Source organism: Dictyostelium purpureum (genome assembly GCF_000190715.1).
Source record: "Dictyostelium purpureum unplaced genomic scaffold DICPUscaffold_14, whole genome shotgun sequence".
Taxonomy (NCBI): Eukaryota; Evosea; class Eumycetozoa; order Dictyosteliales; family Dictyosteliaceae; genus Dictyostelium; species Dictyostelium purpureum.
The window spans coordinates 132,361-151,726 of NW_003519351.1; the positions used below are offsets into that span (position 1 = coordinate 132,361).

At 25.1% G+C, this 19,366-nt stretch overlaps 6 protein-coding genes across 6 annotated transcripts in view; 2 read left to right on the top strand and 4 right to left on the bottom strand.

Annotated features, from left to right (window-relative positions):
- DICPUDRAFT_147601 (uncharacterized protein) overlaps positions 1-630 on the top strand; it is a gene marked incomplete at both ends in the record, with an annotated part of 2,910 nt that extends 2,280 nt beyond the window's left edge. The window contains one exon of the mRNA XM_003283793.1: positions 55-630. Coding sequence (XP_003283841.1) covers positions 55-630 — 576 coding nt within the window. The remainder of the gene's footprint in view (positions 1-54) is intronic.
- Positions 631-1,137: 507 nt separating this feature from the next.
- On the bottom strand, positions 1,138-4,806 carry DICPUDRAFT_96508 (uncharacterized protein; the record flags this gene model as incomplete). The annotated part of the gene is made up of 2 exons (XM_003283825.1): positions 1,138-4,558; positions 4,615-4,806. The coding sequence occupies 2 exons, from the start codon at positions 4,804-4,806 to the stop codon at positions 1,544-1,546; spliced, it is 3,207 nt and encodes a 1,068-aa protein (XP_003283873.1). The 3' UTR covers positions 1,138-1,543.
- A 198-nt stretch (positions 4,807-5,004) lies between these two features.
- Positions 5,005-8,660, bottom strand: DICPUDRAFT_45100 (uncharacterized protein). Its single transcript, XM_003283826.1, has 4 exons — positions 8,376-8,660; positions 7,678-8,305; positions 5,608-7,602; positions 5,005-5,540 (listed from the first exon to the last, which is right to left on the bottom strand). Exons 1-4 carry the CDS (start codon positions 8,619-8,621, stop codon positions 5,110-5,112), a joined length of 3,300 nt encoding a protein of 1,099 aa, XP_003283874.1. The 5' UTR covers positions 8,622-8,660; the 3' UTR covers positions 5,005-5,109.
- Positions 8,661-9,455: 795 nt separating this feature from the next.
- On the bottom strand, positions 9,456-12,978 carry DICPUDRAFT_74852 (uncharacterized protein; the record flags this gene model as incomplete). The annotated part of the gene is made up of 4 exons (XM_003283827.1): positions 9,456-9,877; positions 9,948-12,517; positions 12,588-12,673; positions 12,757-12,978. 4 exons carry the CDS (start codon positions 12,976-12,978, stop codon positions 9,456-9,458), a joined length of 3,300 nt encoding a protein of 1,099 aa, XP_003283875.1.
- A 480-nt stretch (positions 12,979-13,458) lies between these two features.
- DICPUDRAFT_147604 (uncharacterized protein) lies at positions 13,459-16,376 on the bottom strand (the record flags this gene model as incomplete). Its single annotated transcript, XM_003283828.1, has 3 exons — positions 13,459-15,207; positions 15,278-15,756; positions 15,836-16,376. 3 exons carry the CDS (start codon positions 16,374-16,376, stop codon positions 13,459-13,461), a joined length of 2,769 nt encoding a protein of 922 aa, XP_003283876.1.
- Positions 16,377-17,328: 952 nt separating this feature from the next.
- DICPUDRAFT_74854 (uncharacterized protein) lies at positions 17,329-19,185 on the top strand (the record flags this gene model as incomplete). The annotated part of the gene is made up of 4 exons (XM_003283794.1): positions 17,329-18,192; positions 18,265-18,401; positions 18,482-18,771; positions 18,845-19,185. 4 exons carry the CDS (start codon positions 17,329-17,331, stop codon positions 19,183-19,185), a joined length of 1,632 nt encoding a protein of 543 aa, XP_003283842.1.
- Positions 19,186-19,366: the final 181 nt, after the last annotated feature.

The window sequence follows — 19,366 nt, forward strand, 5'->3', positions numbered from 1 at the left end:
ACCACAACAACAACTACCACTTTAACAACAACAACGACCTGACAACAACAACAGCAACAACAACAAACACAGCAGCAATCACAACCAAATACTCCACAAGACTCACCTGCCTCTTCTACACCAAAGCAACCAGAGGTTGTCCCATGGGCCAATCCAATCAACTGGAATGAGATTCAACAAAGTCAAGAGCCACACCCAAAAACTTCCTCACAATCCCAACAAACTCAAACCGAATCATCCCAACCACAACAATCACCTCAAGCCCAAACCCAACAATCTCAACAAACCCAACAAACTCCAACCCAACAATCTCAACAAACCCAAACCCAACAAACTCAACAACCCCAAACTCAACAACCTCAAACCCAACAACCTCAAACTCAACAACCACAACCAACAAAAGAAAATCGTGGAAATAAATTAAATAATAGTAGTGGAAATATTAAATCAAATAGAAGACAAGGAGGTGAAAATGATCATTATAAAAGAAAAAGTATTAATAATAATATGAATAATAATAATATAAATAATATAAATAATAATAATATAAATAATAATATAAATAATCAAAATGATCAAAAGAAAAAAATGTACGTAGTAAAAGGTCAAAACGATAATATTTCTAAATAAAATTAAATATTTTATATAATTAAAAAAAAAAAAAATTTTAAATCTGTTTCTAAAATATATTTTTTAAAAATAAAATTAAAAAATATTTTATTTTTTTTTAATTTTATTTTTTTATTTTTTTTATTTTTTTGTAATTTTAAAAACTTTACCGAATTCATTTTCATTTTTTTGTTTAATTATTGCATTTGTTTAAATATACTAAAAATAAAATACCTTTTTAAAATGGAGCCAACTCAACAAGACACTTTTGAAATTAAACCAGCCACAAGAGAAGATATGAAGAAAGTATTCGATTTGATTCTCGAATTAGCAGAATACGAAAAATTAAAACATGAAGTTGTTGGTGACTACAAAGATATGGAAAAAGCATGTTTTGATGAAAAAGTCATTACAATTTATTGTGCTTGGTTAAACGAAAAAATTATTGGTTATACTTTATCATTTTTAAATTATAGGTAAGTTTATAGTTTTTTTTTAAAAAATAAAAAAACAGTATCTAATTTTTTTCATTTTAAAAGTACATTTTTATGTAAATGTGGTATTTATTTAGAAGATTTATATGTTCAACCAGAATATAGAGGTCGTGGTTATGGAAAGAAAATGCTTTTAAATTTAGTTAAAATTGCCTATGATAAAGGTTATGGAAGAGTAGAATGGGCTTGTCTTAATTGGAATCAAAGTTCAAAAGACTTTTATGAAAGTTTAGGCGCTAAACCAATGAATGAATGGACCACTTATAGATTAGGTGACGAAACTTTAAAAAATTGCGCAGAAAAGTACAATAAATTATATAGCAATTAAATAATAAAGAATAAAAAAATTGTAATTAAAGAAATACTTAAAAAGAGTAATAAAATGGTTATTAATTCTTTTATTTATTAATTTTTTTATATTGATTTATTGATTTATTGATTTATATTGAATAGTCTATTGTATTGAGCATTATATATTCTGATTTTTCTTTAAAAATAAATCTTTGATTATATTTTATATATACTATTATTCCTATTGCTAAAAGAATAGTTGGGGTTAATATAATAAATAAGTTCCTCCAAATATGACTTTTTTGTTTGTATTGACCTATATCATTATAATGCGATAACTCTAAAGGTATAGCTGAGAAATCGTATTGGTAATATATTGAAATATTATTTTTATCATAAGTAAAATGGTTATTGTAATTATATACCTTTAAATTATTATTATTATTGTTATTATTATTTAAATTTATAATGAATGATTTAATTTCTAATGGGTAAAAATGATTTGTATTATTTTGATATGTTTTTTTGTAAATATATTCAGATTGGCCCGAGTAGATTGGAAAATTATTATCTTTAAAATTATTTTTTGAAATATTTAAAAAATTATCTTTTGATATTTCTAAAAATGATAACCCTGTTTCAACTAAATGGTTTGGGTTAACTTTTATATAATTTAAATATGTAGAGTGATTGTTATTGTTATTATCTTGATTAATTTTTAATAGTCTAAGACCAATTCTATTGTTTGAATATGTTTTTAATGATTGTAAGTGAATATTATCTGGTAAATCTTTTAATATAAATTGTGATTGGTGTTGAATAGGGTTATTTTTTAATTGTTTTATATTTGATATTTTTTTAATCAAATAAATTGGGTTGTGATCTATTTGTAATGATAGTTTCTTTTCATGTTGTTTTTGGTTTTCAATAGTGTCGAAATTAAAATATATTTTACCATCAATCCTTGATATATCCTTTGAGGGCCATTGAACACCTTTCCAATCATCATTTTCCATTGTTCTATGAAGCATTATTTCGATTTCACCTTTTGAAGGATATGTTACACCTACGGAACGGTCTACATAAAGAGTATATTGTTCATCTTTTAATTTATCTTTGATATTTACATAGTGGAGAGTGGGGTAATAGTTAGAAGATGTTGAACCTTCTCGGTAAACTCTTTTTCTTGTTTCTAAACCATTGTCTGTATAGAATTCATTGTTATTACTTGAAAATGACTTTACCTTATATCTAATAATTTTTTCTTTATTCATTTCACCAGTAAAAGAATAGCTAGTTTCTAAATATTTTTCTGTTATCAAAGATAGTTCATTGAGGTTTGGATTATTGTATATTCTTTGATTAACCATAGAAATTGTACCACAATCACCAGAGTCAAATACCATGGTAAGCTGATTAACAAGAGATCCTTCATAGAGTATAAAATAGCTTGGCTTCTTCAAAGTATTTTCTATAGTACCAGCATTGAAAATATATGGTCCACTTTCTTTTGATTGGTATTGGTAAAATGCTTGATTAATTAAAGTCATTTTGTTTGATTTAATGTTTTTAATTGATTTTAAATATCCATTCCTCGAAAATTCATATTCTATTTCTTTGGTCTTGAAAACTAAATTATTTGGGAAGTATATTATTTTACCATGTACTATTTGATTGCTGTTACTTTTATTTTCATTTAAGCTTAAATAATATGTTGAATATCCCATTGGTGGTATTTCTATAATTGCAAATAATAAATACAAATCGTCGTTTTCAAAACATCTATTTTTATAATTTAAAGAAACTATTTGAATATCTGATATTATTGATAGGTTTGAGTTTAATAGTGAAATTTGAGAAAGGGCTATGGTATTATTTGTTTTTATTTTTATTGAAATATGCTGTTTAACTGACCACCCTAGAGAATTGAAAAATACCACTGAATAGTATTCATCTTTTAAATCGTCTAAATCAATTATATTTTGATATTGCAATGGTTCACTATTTGAAATGTTGTTTAATAAGTTGTAAGAATTTGAAATTATATTATATGAGCTAATTCTTGCTTTTTCCAATTTTAAAAAAAAATCAAACAAAACATAGCTTCTCGAAGTTCCAGTTATTGTATCATGGTGTTGAGCATCTGATAATACATTTCTATTTTCATTCAAGTCTTGATACAAACTATTTGACACAGTAATATTGTTTTTGATATTTAATATTGAAAACATTGAGTCTGATATTCGTATTAAATTACCAACATCTCTTATTTGTCTTTTTAAAGTTGGTCTTGTTGTATAATATCCAGTCCAGTATTCCTTTTCAGATGTTGCATAAGGGAAAAAATCTTTGTTAAATACATTTAGTTTGATGTTTTCAGATTCAATATCTTTTTTTAGTTGTTCAAAATATTCCGAGAGTGTTGCATATTTTATTTCTTTTATTCCATATTCCTCCTTTCTTTCTTTGATATAAGATAACCATTCATCAGAAGCTGAAAAATCCTTTTTTGCATTATAATGAGTAAAATCGTCGCCAATTTGTAATAGTATAGTTTTTGAAATTCTTGTTTTTGATATTTGTTCCAAATACTCTAAATATTTCTTTACCCTTTGGGAAATTGGATATTTGTTTTTTGGATTCAACATTTCGGGATAGTCATAATGATTGTCTAGTGTCGAAATTAACAATTCAGAATCGGTGTCTAATGTTTCTGAGCCTTTCCATAAAAATTCCATTTCTCTCTTTTTCTTCATGTAGTTTTTTACATTATAAGATATTCTATTTATAATTAGGCCCTTTATCCCCATTCTTGAAAACAATGTAGGAGTTAAAGATGAATAACCAAATGGGTCAATTTGCCACCCATATTGAACTGTAACATTAAAAGTATCTTTTATCCACATATGACCCTGTGTCATTTGATCTATAACATCATCTAAACTTACAGTTGCTTCGTCACTTTGAACCCACCCACCAGTTAAAAATTCAAATTGTTTGTTTAAAACCAATTGCTTTACAATTTCTTGTGTTGAATTATCTTGATTGATATACCATTCATAGAAAAACCCTATTTCTGCCCAGTTAAATTTCTTTTCTGGATCATTCTTTAATTCTTTAATAACACTTGTTAAAATATACTGCACTGTACCATTATAATATTCCTTTAATATTTTTATTAATATTTTTTTTATTTTTTTATTAATTTTTTATTACATACCTCTTTTGTTTTTAACCAACTATTATCACAATGACTATGCGGTATTATAAATATTTTATATCCTTCTTCTTTTATTTTTGTTATTTTGAAATTATTAATTTTATCATCACTACTATTATTAATGATATATGAATTTATAGAAAAAAAAAGTTTAATAAAAATTAAAATAAACAAGACTCTACCTAATTTCATTTATATATTATAATAAAAATATTATTATAATTATTTTATTTTTATTTATAACAACTATAATTATAAAAAAAAAAAAAAAAAGAGTCGATAGATACTATTTTAAAATTATTTAAATAAAAAAAATAAAAAAATTTTAAAATAAACCACAGATAAAAAATGTGGGGGAGGGGGAATTTACTGATATATATATAATTAGTTAATTTTTTTGAAGAAAGATATTTATTTAATAGTTATAATAATCTATTTAAAATATTATTTATAATTAAATAATAATATAAAAAATAAATGTGGAAAAAAAAAAATTTAATAAAAATTTTTAATTAATAAATGAACTATTAATACACTAAAAATAAATAAAACGAAAAATAATTCTAATAAATATAAGAGTAATCTTATATTACCAAAATAATTTGATCCTTTGTTTTTCGTAATAATAATTATATATTTACCATTATCATCATAAGATGCAAGTGAAATTGGATATATTGAAAAATCATATGGATAACGACTATCTTCAACTAATTTATCAACGACCACTGAATTAAAAATTATATTATTGTCATTATAAATATTATTATTATTATTATTTAAATCAATAAAATAAGATTTAATTTCCAATGGATTGATTTTAATATTATTGTTATTATTGTTATTGTTATTATTACTTTTTTTAAAGATATATTCAGATTCCCCTGATTTTATTGGGAAGTTATTATCTTTTTTGGTTTTGAAATCTAAATTAAAAAAAAAAAATATTAATATTAATTATTTAAAAATTAAAAATAAATTAACCAATTTTACCATTAATGAAATTATTATTTGAATAGTCCATAAATGATAAACCTTTTTCTTTAAAAGTACGAGTTTTAAACAAACTAAATAAGTCGATATTTAATGGTTGTTGTGATTGTTCCGAATCATCATTGACTTTGAAATTAAATAATCTTAAACCAACTCTATTATTGGAATAGGTTTTTAGTGATTGTAAGTGAATGTTATCTGGTAAATCTTTTGCAAGTGGTGAAAATTCTGAATTGTAATTTGAACGATATGATTGTAAATTTGAAATCTTTTTAGCCATATACATGACTGGGTGATTGATTTCCAATGAGATTCTTTTTTCATTTTGTTTTTGGTTGTCAATAGAATCAAAATTAAAATAAAATTTGCCATCGCTTCTAGATGAATCTCTTGAGGCCCATCCAAGACCCTTTTGGTCATCAAACTCGATGGTACGATGGAACATAATTTCAATATCACCACCGGTTGAAGTTACACCTACTGAACGATCGACATAAACTGTAAATTGTTGGTTTTTATCTTGATCCTTAATGTTTACATAGTGTAGGGTTGGATAATAGTTTGATGTGACAGAGCTTTTTTGGTGGATTCTCTTTCTTGTTTCTAAACCATTATCTGTAAAGAATTCATCATTTCTATTGGAAACAGACTCTACTTTATAATGAATTGTTCTTTCTTTATTCATTTCACCTATAATTGAATAACCAGTTTCTAAATAATTCTCAGTGGGTAAAAACGATGCATCTTTAGTTGGACACTTGTAGATTCTTTGAGTAACCATGGAAGTTTCATTACAATCCATAACATCGGTTGAGTTTTTGTTGTAAATAATTGTTAATTGCGATACCAATGGTCCATCATAAAAAATGATTCTGCTGGGTGATTCCAAGTACTCATCGATGGGACCAGCGTTGAAAATATAAGTTCCACCTCTTTGGGTATGGTATTCTCTAAAATATTGATTTACTTTTTTAAGGGTACCAGATTTTTTATCTAAAATAGTTTCTAAATGACCATTTTTTTTGAATGTAATGGTATATCTATCAGTTTCGAATGTTGGGACATTTGAATTGGTATCTAAAACCCTTCCAATTGATAATGAGTCAGTTTGTTTGGATGGATCCTCTTCAAAATTTAGCGTATAGGTGTTCAAACCCAATGCAGGAATGCTGACTATTGCAAATAGGATGTACTCGTCTAGTTGATATTGACACTCGTTGTTCAAGTCATTTAGTGGTATAATTTGAATTGGAATTGATTTGTTTGAGGCTAAATCATACATTTTAAGAGAGTTGACTTGATCTTTGTTTGCTTTGATTCTAATGGAAGCATGCTTTTTAGTGGACCATCCTAAAGAGTTATGGAAAACAATAGAGTATGCCTCTTGACTGTTTAAAAGAGTGAGATCTACTACATTTTGGTATTCAAATGTTTCATTTACTGGAATTTGATTTTTATTTAAGAGATATTCAATTGAATTTGATATAACATTATATGTCTTTACTCTTGAATTTTTTAATCTTTCATAAATATCTTTTAAAACGTAATTTCTTGAAGTACCAGTAACGGTATCGTGGTGTTGTGCCAATGATACTTCGTTTCTAGTAAACTCTAAATAGTCTTGTAATGAATTAAATCTTTTTTGAGCCATTGAATTGGATGAATACTGTGCCTTTGCAAATGTATATAATGATTCAGAGTTTCTTAAAAGATCACTGGTCTCTCTAATTTGTCTTTTTAGTACAGGTCTAGTTGAATAATATCCAGTCCAATATTGATAAAAGCCAGTTGAATATGGGAAAAAGTCTTTATTATATAAATGTAATGCTGTATTTGTGCTAATTAATTTATTTTGTAATGCTTCAAAGTACTCTGATAATGTTGAATACCCAATTTTTTTTAACCCAAACTCTTCCAAATTCTCTTGCATATAATTTATCCATTCATCATTACTTGAAAATTCAAATGATGCTGATACATAGTTAAAATCATCACCTTTTTAAAAAAAATTAAAATTAATAATTTTATATATATGAGTAAATTAAATAATTTAATAATTCAAGTATCTACCTAATGTAATTGGAATTATATTTGTATTACGTGTTCTTGCTATATTTTTTAATTGGTTCGCAAACATTCTGGCTCTATCTTTATAGAAATACATATTGGATGGCTTTATAGCATCAGGGTAACTGTAGTGGCTGTCTAGTGTTGATACTATTAATTCTGAATCTTTATCTAATGTCTCTGAACCTTTCCATAAAAAGTCCATTTGTTGAGTATTTTTCATGTACTGTCTAACTGAATCTGAAACTCTATTAATAATTAAACCTTTGAAACCCATTTTAGAAAACAATGTTGGAGTTAATGATGAATAACCAAATGGGTCAATTTGCCAGCCATAGTGCACAGTTACATTGAAATTATCTTTTAACCACATGTGTCCTTGAGTCATTTGTTCGATTACATCATCTAAATTTGCCGTTGCTTCGTCATTTTGAACCCAACCACCCGAAATAAATTCCAATTGTTTACTAGCTATTAATTTCTTTACAATCTCTTTTGTATATTTATCTTGTTTGTTATACCAATTGCTAAAAAACCCAATTTCAGCCCAATTGAACTTCTTTTCAATATCATTATTTAATTCATTGACAACTCCTGTTAGTATGTTATTTACCTTGAACTCCATATATTCCTATTTTTATATTATTAATATTAAAAAAAGTTAATATATTTAATATTATTTATAAATTTTTTCAACTTACATCAAATGTTTTTAACCACGATGCATCGCAATGAGAGTGGGGTATCAGATGCACCTCTAGTGGCTCATTATTATAAGATAATAGTTTTTTATTTGTTTTAAGATTAATATTATTTAAAAACTGGGCACTATTATCTGTATCAATATCGGGTGCATTATTATTATTATTATTATTATTGTATGTGAAATAATTTATAAAAAATACAATTTTTAAAAAAAATAAAAAAAATAATATTTTTTTTTTCATGTTTTTTTTATTTGGAGGTAATTGTTTTATAAATTATAAAATAAAAAAAAACACAAAAAAAAAAAATAAAAAAATAAGTATTTATAATTATAAATGATAATGAAAAATAATTATTTATTTAATTATAAAAATAAAAAAAAAAAATATAAATTTACCAGTATATTTTTTGTTAAAAAAGAAAATATACCAAATATATATAAAATTAAATATTCTTAGTTCACCCAGTTCACCCAAATTTTATTGTATCGTATAATATGATGTTTTTAAAACATATACATTTCTGTTTTCTTTTTTTTTTTTTTTTTTTTTTTAATTATAAAAATTTAAATAAGATACAATGAAGTGTAGTTTGTGTGTGTTTTTGTATTCATATATCTTTTTATTTATATAAAAACAATAATGTTTTTTTGTAGAATTAAATTGGCACACACAAACCCCCACTCCCACACTCACATAAACATTTATATATATAAAGTTTTTTTTGTAAAACCAAAAATACTAATATGTGTTCGTGTGGGGGATTTTTATTTTTATTGTTGTTATAAAGTACTGATACTATTCAAATATTTTTACCATATAATTTATTTGGTTTTATTGTTTAGAATTTCTATTTTTTTTTTTGTTTTTTTTTATCTCATCTATAATATAATAAGAATATCAATATTAATCAAAGATTTCATTTTTTATTTAATTGTTTTTAGAAAATAATAATAATAAAAATAATAATGTATTGTTATTGTATTTTTTTATTAAGTTAATTCTATTTTTATTATTTTTATTATTTTTATTATTACTTTTATTGTATTTTGTTGTTATTATTTTAATTATTATTTTTTAATCTGATTTATTATTAACTTTCTTTTTGTATGTTAAATAAACTATTAAAACCACAAATATTATAAGGGTAAGTGTTAAAAGATAAAAGTTCTCTTGGGTACTATCGTTTTCGATTTTTAAAGTATTTTCATAAGCTTTAAAATTGTGATCATCTTGAAAATTAATAAAAATGGGTAAAACTGAAAAGTCATATAAAAATCTATTGTTATCATGTTGAAAAATTGAAAAATTTGAATAAACTTCAGTATTGCTTTGTGTAGTGGCACTCTCGATTATAAATGATTTAAATTCTAACTGGTTAATTGCAAATTTATAATTATCTTGTTTAAATATATATCTGTTTTTTGATTTGATAACATTATGATATTCCGATTCACCTGATACTATTGGTAAATAAGCATCTAAAGTTGATGGTAACCCTATAAAAAAATAATATTATTAATATTAAATTTAAATTTTAAAAATTGGTTTTTTTTTTTTATATATTACCCCTATTATGATTTTTTAAATCACTAAATGATAAAGTAGTTTCATTTATACTTGTGATATTTAATGATTCGAACAATTTAAATTCATTTGATTTGCCATTTTTCTGATTATCCATATCATTATTATTAATATTAAACAATCTTAAACCAATTCTATTATTTAAAAAAGTTTTAAATGATTGTAAATGTATATCATCTGGTAATTCTTTTGAAAGTGGACTATAGGATATGATATAGTTCTTTTTATATTTATAAATACTTGATATCTTTTTAACCATATAAAATGGTGGGTGTTCAATTTGAAGTGAAGTTTTCTTTTCGACTTGTTTTTGAGATTGGATAGAATCAAAATTTAAATAAAATTTACCCTCGATTCTAGATTGGTCACTATTTCCCACTGCTCTATGTAACATGATTTCAATTGAACGATTTCCAAAAGTAGCACCGAGTGTTCGATCAACATAAACTGTATACTGTTCATTTTTGTTAAAAGAGGCCTTAATATCATATTCATCTTTTTTGGGAACAAAACTGGTATCTTTGACTTTGATGTAACCTATCACTGGGTAATAGTTTGCTTCAGACGATAGTTTTTTTTCTCTTTGAAAGAATCCTCTATTTGTGTTAATTTCTCTTCTTCTTGCCTCAATACCATTATCAGTGTAAAACTCATTATGTTTCTCTGGAAGTGAATTGATTTCAAATGAAACAACTTTTTCTGTATCTGACTGACCCATGATTGAATAACTTGTTTCTAAAAATCTTTCTGTGGGGTAATAATGCTTGTCCCTTTCAATTGACCTTCTATATGCTCTATGATGTATTATTGAGGTATGGCTACAATTGACCATACTATTATTACCATAAATTAGAGTTATTTGAGTAAACAATGGTCCATCGTAGTGAATAACTTTATCAGGTTTAACCAAGATTTCTTCTTTGTCACCTGATGATTTGAATATATATGTACTACCTTTTGAAGCCTTGTATTGTGAAAAGCTTAGGCTAACATTTTTAATTTCACTTCTATCGCTATTTCTAATAGTTTGTAGTCTACCATATGGATCGAAAGTAAACTCTAATAATGTTGATGAAATTAAAATTTTGGTTGCATTAATTTTTTTTGAAATGATCATTTCAGATGAAAGAATACCCTTCTTTGTATATTGTCTATTAACTTTAAGGAAAAAAGTTTTAATACCTAAAGCAGGTATATTAATAATGGAATAAATTGAATAGTCATTGGATGATGATGTAAAACAAGTAAGACCTTTTGGCTGAATCTTTATAGCTTGAATTATTACTGGATTCATAGATATAGAATCTATTAACTGTAACCCATCAATTAAGGTTCGATTAGACGATCTTACTCTAATTGAAACATGTTGGTCAGAGTCCCAGCTTAGTGAGTTATGAAATACTATTGAATATAATTCATCATATTCTAAAGAGTCAATATCGACTACATTTTCATATTTGAATGGGGCCATTGCTTTACTTGAACCATTACTGTTTTTTAAAATGAGCTCTAATGAATTTGATAGGATATTATATGAATTGACCCTAGAGTTTTGTATACGTTGAAAAGATTGTTTTAAAATTGAACCTTTTGATGTACCGGCAATAATGTTGTGATCTTGGGCCAAAGAGATTTCATTTCTAATATTTTCGAGTTGGTTCTGTAATTGAGCTATTTTAGAATTCTTTAAAGTGGCCAATGCATAGAGCGACTCTACATTCCTTAATAAATTCTGTGTATCTCTAATTTCCTTTTTTAAAATGGGTTGGTTAGAATAATAACCTGTCCAATAGTTGTTATTTGTTGTATAGGGTAAGAAATCTTTATTAAAAAGTGTAATATGTTGACCATCAATGTTGGATAAATAATGATTTCGAACAGATTTAAAATAATTTGATAAGGTGGAGTATTGGATTGAATTAATTCTATAAGACTCTTTATGTTTTAATATCTTTTCAATAACTTGTTTGGAAATTGAAAACTCATCTGCTGCGTCAGTGTATGCAAAATTAGAGCCCAATGGAATTATCAATTGATTTGATTTTATTGTTTTTGCTTGTTTCTTCAAATACTTTAAAAAATGGGACACCCTTAGACCCATTGAGATCTTTGAGTCTGGGTTTAAAGACTCTGTATATTCATATCCATCGTTTAGCAGTGTTACCATTACTTCTGATCCAAGACCCACGGTTTCTGAACCTCTCCAGATAAACTCCATAGACTTGGCCTTCTTCAAATATGTCTTGATTGTATCAGATACCCCATTTATTACTAGGCCTTTAATACCGATCTTTGATAATAAAGTTGGTGTTATTGATGAATATCCTATAGAATCGACTTGCCAACCATATTCTACCGTATAACCGAATGTATCTTTTAACCATATATGACCTTGGGTGATTTGTTCTAAAATGCCATCAACATTTGCAACAGCATCATCATTCTGTACCCAACCTCCAGACACAAACTCTAATTGTTTATTATCTATTACTTTTTTTACTATATTTTTTATATCTTCATTTAAACCATTATACCATTTACTAAAATAATTACTGTTTTAAAAAAATGAAATGAAAATTAATTATTTTTTTAATCTTTTTTTTTATACAAAATGAATCTTACATTTCTGCCCAAATAAATGTTTTTTCTCTATCTTGGTATAACTCTAATATTACATTATTTAAAATTTTCGATGTTTTGTTATATACCTTTTATAAAAAAAATAAAAAAAAATAATATAAATAAATCAATTTCTTTAAAAATTAAATTTTTTCAAATAAAAATAACTTACATTATAATCACCAGTTTTACCAAAATCACAATGAGAATGTGGGATTAGATATACATCTATTGGTTGGGAATTATCATAAAATAAAAAATAAAATATTGGTATAAATAAAAAAATTAAAATAACCATAACAATTTTTTTATTTTTTAAATATTTATATTCTTTTATCATTTCTTCCCAAGTTGGAACCATTTCTTTTAATTTTCTACTTTCAATAGAAAACATTTTATAAACAATCTATTTTTAGTTTATTATTTATTTAATTTTAAATAAAAAAAATAAAAAAAAAACTCTGTATCATTTATGATTTATAAATAAATAAAAAAAAAAAAAATGAAAACAAAAAACTAAAATAAAACCTTTACTCGAAAATAAAATTTTTAAAAAAAAAAAAAAAATTTTATTATTTTTTTTTTTAAAAATAAGTTTAAGCAAGATTTGACAAAATTTAAGGCACGAGAATTAAATTTTTGAGAAAACAAATCAAAAAAAAAAAAAAAAAAAAAAAACCGAAAAAAAACAAAAAAAAAAATTAAAAAAAAAAAAAAAAAAAAAAAAAAAAAAAGTCATACAAGCGTTGCAACCAAAGGCAGATAATTTTTTTTTTTTTAGTTTTTTAAGATTTTTAAAATTGAAAATATAAATAAATTATTATTTATTTAATTTTATATATATTTATTTTATTTTTTAATATTTTATTTTAATTTATTTTTTTTTACCAAAAAATCTTGATGATGTTTTTTTTTCTTTTTTACCTTTTGAATTAGGATCCTCTTCTAATAAATTATTATCTAAATCGATGATGGATCTAGTGGGTATAGAGTTTGAACCAACATAGGATGGTAGAGTTAATTGAGATGAAGATCTAATGGGGGAAGTTTGGAAAGAAAGTGAAGCAGTGTGAGATCTACGTGGCTTTAATGGATATAATTCCTTAAATGCCTCCACTCTATCATCAATCTGTTGTTCAAGCATTTGATGAAGAATTTTCTCTTCTGGATCAAACTTTTCCAAATCTGAGTTATTAAAGTAAAGTTGCTTCCAAACCTTGAATCTTTTAATGGAACAATCAGGGAAAATACAATCACGTTCTTTGATGCTTGTTGGTTGGTATAATGGATTTAAATACTCTTTTATATTTAAGTCGATTTCAGCCCACAAACTGATGGTTTTACCATAGATATGATTTTGAACCCTTTCTTTTTCAGTGTTGAATAAAAAGTTACCATATTTGCCACTATAACTGTGATGGAGGATTGTCTTGAGGAAATTGGCATTGAATTCAAATTTACTTGGGAATTGATGAATTATTTGATATACTGCCTCTAAAAACTGGTAGAAAATGGGTGATTGTTCACTTTCATCTTTTCCATGAACTTGGCCACATCTTTGTGCAAATTTATGTCCAAACGATAACCATTCTTTTTCGATTAAAATTTCAAATCCTCTAATAGTTCTAAAATATGGATCCAATAATAACTCTGCTATTGCAACGAGTTGACTAGTACGATCCCAACCATCGGAACAATGTACTAAAACATTATTATGTTGAAGATGAATAAGTTTTGCTAATCTAGTTGCACCTTGAAGAACCAGTTTAATATGATTATACCAACCTGACGACTCTAATGCTGCAAACCAACCATCTTCTTTATCGATACTACTTGCTGCGGCATCTTTAATTTTCCAAAGAGAGTGTCTCATTGAGTGAATATTAGCAATGTTTAAAAATTCTAAAACACAATTAGGATAATTATTTAAAATTTCCCAACCAGCACCTTTTGCACGATTTCCAACAGCATTAGCATAGGGTCTTGCATCTAAAATATATAATGTTCTATCTTTTGAGTTTGAAGTTGAAGTAGAACCACCAGTTGCGCTGGTTGCAGTGGATGTCATACGAATTGCATTTAATAAATTCTCATCTTCATTGGATCTATTACCACCAATACCAACCATTGGTTGACTACAACGTGTAATTGAAGTTTTATTGGACCAATGTCTGTATGAGAGAATGGGTATTCTTCCTTTACTTCTAAATTGGGCAACACTCTTTAACTGTTCGTCAGTAATAGATTCTGGTACACCTAAAAGACCTGGATAACTGTCGCACAAGAAATAATTGTAATTTGCATCTGATACCCTCCAATCTGGTGATGGTACTCCCATACGTGCATACTCATCCCTAGCAGAGTATATAGTCCATCCTAAACCCACAGTCTCTAATTTAGTGTACTCCTGTCTCATTAAATAACAAAACAATGTATTTGGTTGACTTTGGAATGTTTCAATACACCTTCTTACATCCTTCAAACTTGAGCTTTGTTTATCAAATGAAATTGTATGAATTCTATAATCTTTGCAAATAAAATTTAACCTATATGAAAATTCACCCAATGTCTTTTTTTTACCATTTTTAATTAATTTTGAAATTGAATGTAAAGAAAAATGTTTCTATTTATAAAAAAAAAACAAATTAATATAAAAATTAAAATTTAAAAAATCAATAAAATATTTCACTTACAACATAAGGTTCAGATTTTATTGTTGATCCATAAAAAATAATTTGATAATTTGTTAAAAATAATGAACCGGCTATAATTTCATCCTCGATTTCACAAGATTGATGATTGTTACTATTATTGTTTTGATTAGATGAATTGGATGACTGTTTTTCTGATTGCTTTTCTGATGTTGATTTTTCCGATTGTTTTTCTGATGTTGATTGGATAGAGTTATCATATAAATGATAATTACATGAATCCACTTTTAATAATAATTTTTCACCATCGCATAAAATTACATTGTCTGGTAATGAAATAGTTCTGAATGTATTTACTTGATTTCTAATATTTCTTATCATTTCACCATATTGTAAAACAACTGCTACAGACTGTTCAAAAATCAATTTCTTCTTTACACTTATTATTTTTGCTTTAATATTATCAAGACACTTGTGAATAATTTGATGCATAGATTCAATACTTTTTACTGATCTTTCGTCTGAAGAAAAAAGAATAAAATTAATATTTTAAATTTTTTAATTAATTTAGATAATTTTTTAAAGATATAATCTGCATACTTTTCTTTTTTAATGATGAAGATTTTGAATGAATAATTTGGATCAACTCTGCCTCTAATGATGATGTAGAATTTGGATCTCTGTTTGTTAATTCTTTTCCTCCCTGTAATGTTGATAAGTTAATAGTTACACCACCATTGGTTGATACAGAAACTGTTGATGATGACGATGATGATGAGGCTTTTGGTGGAGATGAACCTGTTGGAGCTATTTGATTTTCTGAACTATTATTTAATGAAGATGATAATGGTGATTCGTTTCCAACATCCTCTAAAATCTTTTCAATCTCAATAAGAGTTTCTGAAATCTTCATAATATCTTTAAATGTTTGTAAAACTTGTTTTTCTCTCTTCATTTCTGCAATTTTAAATATGATTGTATCTATAGTTTTACTGCTAATATCTTTTAATTTTTCCAATTTCTCTTCTGGTCCCAAACCTGATAGATTTGACGAACTTCTTGTTGGCTTAGTAGGTGACAAAATTTGAGATAACGAATTTTGTGTAACCAACGAAGGTTGTGCTGGTAATCTTGAATTCATTTTTTTTTTTTTTTTTTATTTTATAAAAAAATAAAATGATTATAATACAAAAATTTTATATAATTATTAAATATATTTACTATTATTATTTCTTATTACTGTTCTATACTATTTATTATTATTCTAAGGTATTTTATAAATTTGATCAATAAAATGATAAAAAAAATTAATATATTATATATTAAAATTGGGTGCTATTATTTAAAGATGTATTTATTAAATGAGATTATTTTAATGTATTGTACAGATTTTAAATGTATATGAGTGAAATTTTAAAGAAAAAAAAAACTATGTCAATCAATTGTATGTCTTTATCCAAACAATATTTTTTAATTAAAAAAAATCAAAAAAAAAAAAAAAAAAAAAAAAAAAAAAAAAAAAAATTATAAAAAATCAAAAAAAAATTTTTCAAAAAATAAAAAACTGCTTTTGGTTTTATAATAAATAATTTATTTGTCCCTACTTTATTTCTTTTTACTCAAATAAATTAGATGAATGATTACTTAATTTTTTATTTTTCACAGAAATAAAACTATAGTGTAGTGAAATATATTATAATTTTAGGGTGTGTGTTTTTATTTTTAGAATTGTGTGTGTGTTTTTATTTGTTTGTGTGTGATCCTATTTTTAAATATTATTTATCCATTGATGCGTAGTTAAAATAATAGAGTTGATTTAAGTTTTATTTAGATACAAATTGTATCTATATTTATTTTATGATTCTTTTAATTAAAAATAAAAATTAATAAAAAAATAATTTTATTTTTTTTTTAAATTTTTAATTTTTTTTTTTTCGTTTTTTTTTTTTTTTTTTGCTTTCGTTTTTTAAATTATTTTAATTTTTAGTTTTTTTTTTTTTATTTTTATTTTTATTGTATCTTTTTTTTATTTTAAATACTAATTGTTATCATATTTATTTTAAAATAATTTATTTGTGTATAAAAGAAAAAAGATGCCAGGTAAATCTAATAAACAAGTAGTTAAAAAAGCTGCTCCATCACCAGCTAAAAAACAACAACAACCAACCAAACAACAAAATGTTGCAGTAAATAAAAAAGCTGCTCCATCACCAGCTAAAAAACAACAACAACAACAACAAGTCACCAAAAAATCAAATACACCAATTAAAAATAATAAACCATTACCAAAGAAAGCAAATAAAAAACAAGAAGAAGAAATAGATTTTAATGATGCTGATTTAAAGAAACAACTCCAAGAAATGATTAATAGCGGTAATTTTGACGATGAGGATTTTGATGAAGACGAAGAAGAAGATGACGATGATCAAGACGTTATGGATTTCGATGATGATGAAGATGAGGAAGAGTTTGAAGAAGAAGAAGAAGAAGAAGAAGCCATCGAAGATGAAGAAGAATTAGAGGGTGATGAAGATGAAGACGAACAAGAAGATGACGATGAAATCGACGAAGATGCAGAAATTGGTGAATTAGAGGATCAATTAGTTGATGATCTTTTTGATGAAATGAATGATCAAGATGATGAAGAGGAAGAAGAAGAAGAAGAAGACGAAGAAGAAGAACCACCAATGCAAATTCCAACTAAAAAATTAAGTAAACAAATTGAAATGAGTGGAAAAGTATTCCAAGGTGTTGCCAGAGTTGAAGATTATTTAAAACAAGAAGCAGAAAAACCAAAGAAAAGACCAGAAATGATTAGAGAACTTAATCCAGAAGATGAATTAGCAGAAACATCAGATTTATCAGCTGATGAAGAAGAAGACGACGAAGAGGACGAAGAAGAAGAAAAAGAACAACCAAAACCATTGGTCAATAATAAATACGTTATAAATGATAGAGTAAGTTTAGACTATACATTAAAACATAAAATAGTATCTTATCAAATCCTAATAATCTTTACTTTACTGTAGGAAGGTCTTAATAATAAATTAAGAGAATTAAAATTAAGCAATGGTAAAATTCCATGGGTTCATACTTTAGCAGTCACCTCTCAACAATCACTTGATCTCGAAGATGTTCATGATGATTTCAAAAGAGAAATTGCCTTGTAAGTTTATTAGTTTAAATATAAATTACAAATATAGCTATCAAATTTTAATATTAACGTTTTTTTTTATTATTATTTAGTTATAAACAAACCTTACATAGTGTTACTGAATGCGAAAAATTATGTGCTGATCATGGTTTAACAGTCAGAAGAAAACCAGATTTCTTTGCTGAAATGATTAAAAGTGATGCACAAATGCTCAAGATTAAAAGCAATCTTCAATCAGAAAAGAAAAGAGTTGAAACAGCCGAAGCTATTAGAAAGAAGAGAGAAATCAAGAAATTCGGTAAACAAGTTCAAACTCAAAAATTACAAGAAAGACAAAAACAAAAATCCGATGCTATCGAATCTGTTAAGAAATGGAGAAAGAGTAATTATTTTTTAATTATTTTGTTTTATATATAGAATATTGATTATTAATTTTTTTTTTTTTTTAAAATCAGATCGTGAAAAAGGTAATGTTTCAGATGAATTTAATATTGATTTAATTGATGATGTTAATAACAACAAAAAAGATAAAAAGAAAGTTGAAAAATCACAATTATCACAAAAATCAGATAAAAGAAAGAAGAAAGATGCCAAATATGGTTTTGGTGGTAAAAAGAGATTCGCAAAATCAAACGATAAAAGTTCAACAAATGATGTTTCAGGCTTTAGTTTAAAGAGAAATAACGAAGATAAAGATTATTCAAAAGGTAAAGGTGGTAAAATGAATAAATCAGGTGGTCGTGGTGGTGGTAAATCTTCAAGACCAGGTAAATCAAGAAGATCATCAAGAAAATAAATAAAAAAAATAAATAAAAAAAAATAAATAAATAAAATATAATAATTCCCAAATAACTATTTATCATTATTTTTATTTTCATTTTATATTCTATAAATATAAAATAAAAAATAAAAAATATTTTTTTCCAAAAAAAAAAACCTTTTTTTGATATTTTATTTTCCAAACCTTTTTTTTTTTA